The following is a 12,114-nucleotide window of genomic DNA, read 5'->3' as shown; positions in this document are numbered from 1 at the left end:
AACATTTTAAAACTACACTAAAAGAGACTATTTAACCTCCCCCTTACCCCCCCCCCCCCATGTATTACGGACCTGAGAAAAAATCTTTTCAATATCTATCCATCTATCATGTTCACCTGTCAAATGCAAATGAATTCCATCAGGGTATGCATAGATTTATTAATGCAGGTTGATTGATTGTATGTTGTTGATCGTCTCTCTCGAGAATTTTTCACTCATATGGAGACGCCACCACTTGCAGGTGGAAAACTGCAAATTTTGTCCATTACTCGGTAATCAAAGGCATTGAGCAGTGAGGGATCTTTTTCGTGCTAGCATCTACTGCGACACGGGACTCGGTTTATACGGTCTCATCCGAGGACTGCATGGTCTCCACGTCCCACAGTGGGATTCGAACCCGCGACGTAAGGATCAACTCCATACTTGTTTTTTTTTCTCGGAGTGTACTATTCTAACTGATTTGGCCATTTTCTCTACACAAGCCTATCTGCAGTCGCTCAAACCCTTGCGCCACGCGGACGAAAGGTTAATTGCAAAAAATGTTCGTTGAATCATATTAGACGATAACTCAAGCATCGTTTCAATCCACGGTTCGGAGTCCGAAAATAGCTCCCCCTACCCAGAATGGGAGAGGATCGTACAATTGGACAGTGGTTTGCGCCTAAGCTGCAGTTTTCATATTTTTAGCTCATCTGAGCTTTTCTGTTCACCCGTTGTCCGTCCGTCCATCTGTCTGTAAAATTTTCACATTTTCAACTTCTTGTATAAAACCACTGGACCAATTTTAACCAAAACTGGTATAAAGCATTCCTCGGTGAAGGGGATTTCATATCATTAAAATGCAGGCCAAGCCTCTTTTCAAGGGGAGATAATCAAGAAAAGACAAAAATGGGATAGGTTCATTTTAAAAAAAATATTTAAGAACCACTTGGCCAGAAAATTTGAAACTTTTAAGGAAGCACCCTGGGGTAGTGTATATTCTAAATTATACAAATCATGACATCCGGGGGTAGGGTGAGGTCAAAATGGGGAATCCATGTTTTACATTGAAATATATATATAGGTAAAATCTTCTCAAGAACAACTGGGTCAGAAAAGCTTAAGCTTATGTGGAAGCATCTTGGGGTAGTGCAGATTCTAAATTATTAGGATGGGGAATCCAAGTTTTATATTGAAAGATATAGGAAAAGATCTTTAAAAACATATCGGGAAACACTGGTCCAGAAAAGCTAAAACATACCGGTATGTGAGAGCATCCTGAGGTAGTGTTGATTTTAAATTGTTTATTTCATGACCCACGGGGAAGGGTCGGGTCACAACAGATATTACAAGGAGGAAATCTGTATGGTGAAGAACAGGATTATGGCCAAAGGGCCAAATTAGTTTATTTTCATCACATAATTTTATTCATATATACATGATTTTCCTGTCCAATTTAAGATAGATTAGTGGAGTCCTATGTCATTTTTTTATCGTAATTTTGTACAAAGAAAGTTCATTATTCTTAAATTCCAAAGGAAGGGGGTTTGGGCTCCCGAGACATTTTCTATAGTCTCATATATTTCAATGAATAAGATAAACAGTCGCGATATATACTTTTCTCTGTTGCATTTTGTGCAAATTTTGGTTGAAAATGTTGCTTCATTATTGCTACATAACTATACTATCACTCCGATGGAAGGGGGTGGGGGGGCGGTCGTCTTTACCTCTTTTCTTTGCTTCGCGAGTAGTGCAAGTGTTTAAAATTCTTTCAAACCGTTTATATGTCAAAAATGTTGGAATAAGTTTAAATATTCCTCCCACGCTGTTCTTGTACCTGGCCACTATTTACATCATTTTACATACAGGTAACCTGCTGGATCGATGATAAAGAATGCTAACATTAGTATGAAAATATTTGACCACCTCCCCCTTAGACATGTTAGAGGAGAGATCATTAATAATAAATGTACGCACGGCCTACACGTGGAGCATCAATGAATTTCTTTTATGATTCACTTATTATCACGTGACTTTTTACCTGTCAACTCAGATATTTCTGACTGGCAATAGAAGGGAGGGTCATTCCATCACTTGTTAAAACCGGCAAAGGAATCCAACAAGGAAAGGCAGCGGAAATATATATATCATGACGGTAGATATTATTTATTTATTTATGTATTGATTTTAAAATTATTTTACTTTGTTAAAATATCATTTTCATGGGCTGTGGACAAATATTCATGACCAGATATATATAAAGTTTGTTTACATTTGTCACCGCCCTTGGCTGGTGTTTTGTTGGTATGTGTATCTGTTTGTTTAATCCATAAGTAAATCCCTACACATGACTGATTTCTTTGAGTGTACTGTTCAGAAAAACTTGGAAAGCAAGCATTTATTGAATTACATACATGTACAATTTAAAGTTGCATTTTCTCTGGATTTTAATCATATAGATCTACTGTATTAAAGCTTGTAATTATCCTTTTTTTTGTTTTTTTTTTTTTAGTTTTTTTTTCTTTTATGTTACGATGCTTTATTACATCAATATTATCAGCATCACTTTCAAATTTGATTCAAATATGTCAATTCATTAATACCAAACGAGGGTTTGGTTACATTAGGTGGGGGTTTGCGTGGGCATACTAAATATGTATTAAATTCATGATGATATATAGACTGGAAAGATAAAATATCAAATTAGGTTGATTTAACGCTCCAGTAGCATAATCTTTTACCTTTTAACATACTAAAAACATTAGGCATAACTTTCAGTGGTATGTCAAACATGTTATACTCTGACACAACAAGACGAAAACACAGTCACGGTGATTTAGGCAGTGAATCACACAAAAATCCTCTTCTCCTGTGGAATTAGAGTATACAGCTTGACACACGTGCATGCATTTCTGTCCATAGATATTAATTAAAATTTGATGTTTAATAATTTTAAAAATGTTTAGTACATGCAGAGTGGTACATACTGTCCTTTCTAAATCATTTCATTTTATCAAAAAGAAAAAACGATAGATTTTCATTTGATAAATGTATAATATAACTCAATGAGAAGCGATATATGTATTGCATCCTAACCAGTACTCTGATGTTTAACTTCCATAGTCTGAAATCTGTACTTTGAGTAGTAGTTTTGACTTGGAAACCAAAGAAAGATTCAGACCTCTCCAATTTCCTAAGCACCCCCCCCCCCCACTTCACGAACAAGAAAATGTACATGTATCATATAGGTTTACGACCAGTTTCATTGTGAAATGCATTGATATTGATATAAATCAAGTTTCAGTTTCTGACTAAGTCATGACAGAAATACATGTATAGATAATAATTGAGAGGTACATGTTTATTGACACTCATTTCCCATCAAATTGTCATTTTAGGGAACAATTTATCCAGCAGAGGAGTTTGATGCCGAGGCAGCGGCCGCGGGGATGCGAGAGGCCATGACAGGTTTCGGTGAGTCTGACCATGAAACATGCAAGGTGCCCCTCCGGCAACATTCCTTTACTACTATCTGTATAGTTACATTTTACTTATCTGTAGCCCACGGGCCAGTGTACCTCATACATACTTCGTCTTTCATTCTTTTCAGACGCCAAAACATCTGAAAAGATGCATTTTTTCGTGCAAAAAAAATATTGGTGAAATATGACCCTCCAGCTCTGCTTTGCACAATATAAAAATTACACGTAAACATCCTTATATTTAATATGCTCTTTTGCTTTTAACCACAGGTACGAGTGAAGAGGCTATTATTTCAATACTAGTGAATCATTCATGCGAACAGAGGAAAGAAATCGCCACGGCATTCAAAACTGCATATGGAAAGGTATTTGTATTGAAATGCGCGAAGACATTATGGCAACATTTCAGCTTATGAAAAGGTCTTGAGATACGATGTAACTTTGCTAATAAAGAATGAATTTGGCACAAAGCTAAACATTTTACTATAACTTTTTCTTGAAAATCAAAAGTTACAGTTCATCGTAAAGCAGTGTTTTTGAGTCCAGCTACATCCTAATATTAATTGCAATCAATTTCTTTTGTAAATGTAAGGACTTGATTGAAGACCTTAAGGATGAACTGGGTGGTAACTTTGAGGACGTCTGTGTCATGATGCTCGCCTCACCCAGGGAGACTGACGCTCGTGAACTGAACAAAGCAATTACGGTGGGTACATTTAACACTCCCTGGTCAGGGGAAGAAAGGAGATTCATACTTCAATGTACCGACGTTAAAAGACCTTCACAAAGTGAAATATGTTAAAATTTTTACGGTCCTGTCCGGATAAAAATGCATTAGGCCCACTCCAAGTAGGATTATCACCTTACGGGATTGCATTACCAACTTACAGGCTAAAGTTGTAACCTTAATCACCTTACAAACAAGCTCTTTCACCTTACAGACTATAGCCCGTAAGCGTAATTATATTACTTTACATGCTAGCGTTATTACTCACAGGCTAAATTATCACCTTACATGCTAGCTATATCACCCATACAATAATCAGATAAACCAGTGGCATCTCAAGTATTATTTCAGCACGCCTTTACCAGTATGTAAATTTATAAACATGTGTGTACTATGTTTTAAATACTAGTAATAATCGTTAAGTTAAAATATTTTACCCGTTTTTACCTTTGATGTGTATTGATATAGTTGTAATTTCCTCTTTAGGGAGCCGGTACAGATGAAACCGTCCTAGTAGAAATCATGACGTCCAGAACAAACGAAGAGTTGGCAGAAATCAAAGAAATATACGAAAAGGGTACATATTAATGTAGTATAAAATTCCGTATTTGTTCTACGATTTCTGAGTTTTTCCATAGACCTAAAACGAATTCGTTTTAGGTCTATGGTTTTTAATATTTTTGCATCAATTAGGACATGTAGCCTGATATCCTATTGTAAAAAAGGAATCACTATTCGAACACTCTCAGTTTTTTCTTGGATCACATGACCTTATCTTTTTGATTAGAGTTTGAGACCACGTTAGAAGAGGACCTCCAAAGCGACACCAGTGGTTACTTTGGCCGCCTAATGGTGGCGCTGTGTGCTAATGGGAGAGAACCTAGCGAGGGCTGGGATATGGCGGAAGCCGAGGAGTCAGCTCAGAAATTATACGAGGTATATCACCATTAAAAAAATTGAAAATGCGTAAGCGTCTTAACGATCATTTTTGTGACAAGTAGTATATCCTTGCTGTGACTCACTAAATAATTGAAATATGAATTTTCAGGCAGGAGCCGGATGTCTTGGTACTGAGGAAGCCGAAATTAACGCTATTTTATGTATAAAGAGTTATGATCAACTTAGAGCCATATTTTATAAATACGAGGAATTAAAGGGCAACCCTCTGGAAGATGATATTGCCAGTGAAACAAGTGGGACACTGAAAGATGGATTTCTTGCCATAGGTAAACAACGATTTTCAAAAAGGTTTTATTTAGTTCAATGAGAAGGCTGAAATCTTTCATTGTTTGATATAATGTGTGTAAAATGGAGATTTGGTTATTGAATTTCTCACAGGCTTTTGTTTCGTGTTTGCTTTCATGACATACCCTCCTTTCCGATAAGAGATAGGAGGGTAGCCCTGTGAACAGATCAAGTGCCCGTGGAATGCACTTTTCTCTTTCATTTGCAGTTGAAGTAGCTAAGTACAAACCCAGATTTTTTGCAAGGAGATTACATGACGCCATGGCAGGGCTAGGAACCAGCGATGATGACCTCATCCGAATCATCGTCACCAGGAGCGAGGCAAGTCACGTGATCTGAAGTCAACTATAATAGTGGTGAGGTGGACGTACCTCCCTATAAATAAAATCAGTATAGTTGACATGTTTTAAAAGCAGTACTTGAAATATGCACACTTTCTGTATTTCAGGATGACCTTGAGGAAATTAAGGAGGAGTATCAGAAACTCTATGAGAAACCTCTGGCGGAGGATGTCGCTGATGAATGTTCCGGAGATTACAAACGCATGCTTTTAGCTATCATCAAGTAACAGAATGCCAGAAGTTTTTGTCCATTGACTGCAATTTAAGCACACTTTTCTGTGATACACATGAATAAAATGTTTGTTTTGAGACTTTTACAGCGCCTTTCCATGGCAAAGATTTCCATTGTTTATCAACGCGTTTCAAAAATGTTTACCATTTATCAGTATAGTGAGTATTTCTGTTGCCGACTGTCCTCTCCTCTACAATAAAGCCAGTTTACAGATTGTGACACGCTTCAAATGTTAGGTGTTAAATAAAATAATGTTACTTTTTGGTTTGCATTTTGTCTTCTTTTTTCATATAAAAAAACAATTTCATACTTCTATTTATTTGGGGAGGGAATATTCCTATGATTAATTTACAAGTACGTGATGTGGAAAATTTAGAGATATTTTAAAGTGCGTAATATAGAAAATCAGTACAATTCTCAATTAAGCTTGGACTTTCGGTAAGGCGTGGCACTCTCGACGTTAGAGCTTCTGAAATTAACACAGCTTTCATTCACTGTTGAAATATACATAGCAGCATAGGATAGAAATTCGGCCGAATGTCAACTAGTGCAGCAAACAGGCAATTACAAGTTCGCGCATGAAACAGAGGCGGGGCTTAAGTCGTCTCATCGTTGTCGACAAAAACTTGAAGTTCCTGATGTTATTAATTTCTTAACCAATGAGAATCTATTCGCGATTTGACAGATGCTAATTACGTAGCGCCGAGAATGCCATGCCTCACTGAAAGTCCAAGCTGAACTGAAAACTGTCCTAAGTACATATTTTGAGTATAACATAAAGCATGCATAAACTAATCATGATGACATTAAACGAGACTGCTGGCATTCCTGTTTCATGAACGTTTTTGTCAATAATTTACCTCTTTTTAGAAATAGTTCATAAGAGCATGCGGAGAGATATAAACACCATATGTAGAAGATGAAGGTATATTACTGCAAAAATAATATTACATATGTTTACAGGACATAGAAAGCGACATATACAGTTTACCAGATACAGCAAATATAGTTAAATCATGTCCAATGTCAAAGAATGGATGAATGGAGAGGTCAGGGATAACATATTGTTAAAACAGTAGATGTGGACAAGATTCCATCGATGAAGGAGTAATCATCTCCAATTGACCATCCACACCCGCACGAGCCTTTTGTTTTAATCGATCACATAGAATTTTCTAAAGATAAATCAGTAATCAAAAACTGTCGAACAATTCAAGATAGAAACTTTTGTCAATACTATACTAGCATATATTTGCAAAATGTTAACTTTATATGATATTGTCTAGACCAATGTAGTACCAACTTATTTGCTGGTAGCCTAGCTCGGTTTAGAAATAGATCGTACGCAGAATCACATTTTCCATAAACCCATTTATTAATCTGCGATTTTATTACATTCAAATATAAAACAAATCACACTCTATGATACAAAGTAAATGTAATAAAATATAATGTATAAACGTTGACAGTGGAGGTATCTAAATGCCGAATTGAAGGAGAAGGCAAGATTTCAAGATATTGAATTGAAGGCCAGCAAGTTCCCTCTTTTTATGCTAAAGTTTTTGAATAATCAATTTTGGTTTCAAATTATACCCGGTATAGGAATACCGAAACGTCGGACGAAAAAGATGCACATAAACGTATAATGCTCGTAAGAATTTCAGCAAACTGTCGGAATGCCTGGTGTCCTTGGAATACTAGATTTTTAATCAGAAATGCTCGACTGCATCTTATTAAATCACCTAAATGACCCAGATGAGTGAAATAACCTATAATTTATCTTTTTTGTTCTGTCGTTGTTCTTTTTTTATGCATTTGAACATTTAAATATCATTCTCTTCTCTGGACCGCTGTATCATATCAATCCTTTTTGGCATAAGCGTCTATGGGTAATAATGCACCCCCAAAAATCTTAATTTTATGGTCTCCCATGGGCCTGAGGGGTGGGTCTTTATCTATCGAAATGAATAAAACTTTTTAAATCGTATCTCCTGGACACCAAGAAGTCAAACTGTTAAGTGAGATAAATGTCCAAGGGTTAGGGAGTTCTGGCGTGAAAAGCATTTCATCTTTAACTGATTGGTTGTATGTCCTTTTACATCCCAGTCGAGAATTTTTCACTAATAATATGGAAAGTTCATCATATATATCAATGAAGGGGCTTAAATTGGACCTAGAGTATAAATTATATATGTACATGTAATGATCACGAGTGCCTTTATCAAAATTGTGATATTCGCTTGGCCCTAGGTCGTGGATTCTGGTGTTAGGGAGGGACTATGTTGTGTATAGTGAAAATATTCTTTTCTGTTCCTTGGTATTTAGCCAGCAAACAAGGGAACTTTTATGGTGAGCAAGGTTGTTATTCCGGATTCTGAAAACTTTTAGCCCCTAAATCAGGAGCTATGAGATTAAGGCATGGCCGGTGTATCGACGAAAAGTACCCCAGTAGAAGATTGGCCAGGGGGTCATTTTTCTACATAGAAAACGTAGAAAAATGGTTTTCTACCCCCTGGTCAATATTCTACCACAAGTAAGGTCATTTTTCGACTGTAGAAAATCATTCCAGACCAGTAATTCTACGACTCCACACACGTTGAAAATGACCCCCACAGAAATGTGACCCCCTACTTTTTTTACCCAATAAAACCTTATGACTGTGTCTCCTGATATTTTTTTTCAAATGTAAGGAGGGGGAATGTACTTTACTCCTTACCAAGAATAGCAAAAGCATGAATGATCATAATCTATGGAAGCATCCTTTTCAGGTAAAAAAAAAAAGATTTGTTATAACGCGAATCTTTCGGGGGTAAACGGTAGGGCCACAATGGCTGATCAATGTTTTACATAGAAATATATAGAATTTTTAAAAAAAAAATCTTCTTCTCAAGAATAGCAAAGCCATGATAAGTCATATTTATATGGAAGCAAATCCTCACTGTAGTGTAACTTAAAAATGACTGAATAGTGTATCATTTTATAAGCTTAACTGGCCATGTGATGCTGTTTGAATAGCAATTATCATGGAATCCATTTTACATGTAAACATTTAGAAAAAAATCTTTAAAAATCTTCTTATATCAAGAAATTTATATATCCATGATTATTCATATTCATATGGAAGCCATAAATAAAAACTACTGTAGGTATACAGTTTTTTTTTTCAAATAAATACGCAATAAATATACAGATTTTTCAAATGTAAAGGGCAATAAAGCCACAGGTAGTCAAAGAAATATGCAAGCATCCCTAGTTAGTGTAGATAAGTTTGTACAATTTGAATTAACTGTACCCTCTCCCCTTTAAGGATTGGTTGACCACTATTGGGTTTAAACTTTTCCAATAATAAACTGATTTCTGCTATCCAATTTTTACAAATGCGGTGGGACACAATTGACCTCATTTTGTCAATCTTCTGAGATCTTGATCTTTACAAAATAAAATTATTTCAAATTCTCTAGAGATTGCATAAAAACTGCACCAAAAATGTTAACCTGCTCCAAAAACATTAACCTAGTCATTCCTTTGCTGAAATTGCATATTCCATGCAAGTCTAATCAATATAAGACATAGAAGTACTTAATAAAAAGAAAACTGCTCCAAAAAACTTAAAATTGTACCTGGTGATAGTGCCGACGCCGAGGGTATCAAAATAGCCTTTTGTTATCATTGTAAAAATAAAGTTGATCACAAATTCAAAAGAAAGTTATTTTTAGGCAATGCACACAGAAAAAACAGCAAAAGTTTCGCGTTATAAAAAAGTGGGCATATTAATTCGCGAAAGTTACGACCTTGGTCATCATCAGGCGCGTAGCATCGTTTTAAAAGTAACGCGGGGGGCGAAAATTTCGAATATTTTTTTTTTTGTAACGGCATCAATCCTGTTAAATCTTGACAAGCAAAAAAAAAAAGGTTGCTCTTCCCCATGTTGTTAAAATCCCATTTGATTCGGGGGGGGGGGGGGGGGTTGAGACAGATTATTTATTTTCATGCCAGTCAAGGACAGATTATTTACTTTCAAGATAATCAAGGACAGATTATTTATTTCTTTTTTGTCTTACAGTACCGCAATCAATTGGTACCAAAAAGTGGTGATTCATAATTGAAAAAAAATCAAAGCAAGTTTTTGTCCTGTCTGTTTGTCTGAGAGAATTTTATATAATTTGTCTGTATTAATTTATGTATCAACTTTAACCTTCGCCATAACTTTTGAACCATTTGAGATAAGAATTGGGTCATATTAGGTGATTCATACACCACTAAAAAAGTTCTTTCAAATGACATCAAGGTCAATGACCTCATGACCTTGACTGTGACCTATATGCTAAAAATTTTCGAACTTTTGCAATAACTATTAAACCATGAAAGATATAGACTTCATATTTGGTATGCTTACTCCACTAATGAAGTTCTTTCAATTGACACCAAGGTCACTGACCTTGTGACGTTGACTGTGACCTATATGCTAAAACTATCTTTTTCAAAATTTGGCCATAACTTTTGGACCATGAAAGATAGAGACCTCATATTTGGTATGCATGCAATACTAATTAAGCTCTTTGGCAAATGACACCAAGGCAATAGGAAAAGATTTTCAAAGAATTCTGCATTTTGACATGTAATAAAAATAGTTTTTTTTTAACACCAGAACCTTGACCCCGGGCAAATTCACAAATTGGGACAAACACATCTTGTTTTTCATAACTAATACTACATCACTATACTGTGGTTTAATAACCAGGAGAAAAGGAAAAGATTTTCAAAGAATTTATGCATTTTCACTATATAATCAATAGAACACGGTCCTAACACCAAAACCCAGACCCAGGGGCCATAAAATTCACAACTTTGGAAGAGGCACTCTGAACTTTGTACTCAAGTTTATTTAATACCCAGGAGCAGAGAAGAAGATTTTCAAAGAAATAATGCATTTTCACTATATAATCTATATAGCCCCACTCAAGCACCAGAACCCCCAACCCAGGGGCCATGAAATTCACAATTTTTAATGGGACATTCTGATTACAATCATAACAGTTTGACTGCTTTATGTCCAGGAGTAAAGAAGAAGATTTTTAAAGAATTGCATTCACTTTATGGTTTTGGCCCCACCCCTAAAACCACAACCCCTGGCAGGGGCCATGAATTTCACAATTTTGTAAAAGACACTTTGGTCATAGCAACTCTGTACTCAGGGGGGGCAGTTTATTTTATAATGCCCCCCCCCAGAGGAGAAGATTTTCAAAGAAATAATGCATTTTCACTATAAAATCTATAAAGCCCCACCCTGGCACTAGAACCCCTAGCCCTGGGGCCATGAATTTCACATTTTGTTACAGGACTCAATACTGATTACAATCATCATCATGCCAACAATTTGACTGCTTGATGTCCAGAAGTAAAGAAGAAGATTTTTTAAGATTGCATTAATTTTAGTGGTTTTGGCCCCACCCCTCAGGCCCAAGGGGGACGGGGGCTTTGAAAACCAATTTTTGTTCCGGCCTGATACGCCTTTACCCATAGATGTATGCCAAAATTGGTTGAAATTGGCTCAATGGTTCCAGAGAAGAATCTGAAAATGTTCAAAAGTTTACGACCAATTGACGACGTATGACTACGGATGAAAACAGATAGCAATAGGTAACCTGAGTTTACTCAGGTGACCTAAAAACATTGCCAGTCAGATTGATGCAGTCGGCCATTGTGTTACGTGCACAAGGATTTTTTAATCTCATTTTAAATACTATTTGGTTCTAAAATGGTGAGCTAAGCGAGCCAAAAAATGCTGAATTGAAGATGTCGAGGTAAAATTACACTGAAATAAGAAAGGTATTTTTCACAATATTTAGATATCATCAGTTAAGGTCAGATTATTTATTTTATTTGCAGTGGAGGACAGATTATTTATTTTCAACATTTTCAAGGATAGCTGCAGAACTGTAGCTCTCCGCAAAAAATATATATTGATAGACCGGAGAGCTACAGTACCACCCATTGAAAAAACTGTATATTTATTGCGCACAAAAAAGTCATCTGTCAATGTCAAATTTTAAAACTTTTTTTCAAAATATTACTAACCATGTGTTCCTTACATATTTTTTCACTGTT

General features: G+C 36.0%; 1 protein-coding gene across 1 annotated transcript; it reads left to right on the top strand.

The window, feature by feature from the left end:
• Positions 1-1,929: 1,929 nt before the first annotated feature.
• On the top strand, positions 1,930-6,269 carry LOC134273676 (annexin B9-like). Its single transcript, XM_062755881.1, has 9 exons — positions 1,930-2,134; positions 3,378-3,453; positions 3,732-3,826; positions 4,054-4,167; positions 4,675-4,765; positions 4,976-5,124; positions 5,237-5,414; positions 5,642-5,754; positions 5,882-6,269. Exons 1-9 carry the CDS (start codon positions 2,129-2,131, stop codon positions 5,999-6,001), a joined length of 942 nt encoding a protein of 313 aa, XP_062611865.1. The 5' UTR covers positions 1,930-2,128; the 3' UTR covers positions 6,002-6,269.
• Positions 6,270-12,114: the final 5,845 nt, after the last annotated feature.

Source organism: Saccostrea cucullata, unplaced genomic scaffold (genome assembly GCF_032062105.1).
Source record: "Saccostrea cucullata isolate Sc308-1 unplaced genomic scaffold, CSIRO_AGI_Scuc_v1 ctg150, whole genome shotgun sequence".
Classification (NCBI taxonomy): domain Eukaryota; kingdom Metazoa; phylum Mollusca; class Bivalvia; order Ostreida; family Ostreidae; genus Saccostrea; species Saccostrea cuccullata.
This window is presented reverse-complemented; position numbering and strand designations above follow the sequence as displayed.

Excerpts from the sequence above, each read along its gene's own strand:
- LOC134273676 (XM_062755881.1), top strand. Across the intron at positions 3,454-3,731 it reads AGAGGCCATGACAGGTTTCG|GTACGAGTGAAGAGGCTATT; the intron begins GTGAGTCTGACC and ends TTTTAACCACAG. Across the intron at positions 5,755-5,881 it reads TCATCGTCACCAGGAGCGAG|GATGACCTTGAGGAAATTAA; the intron begins GCAAGTCACGTG and ends TCTGTATTTCAG.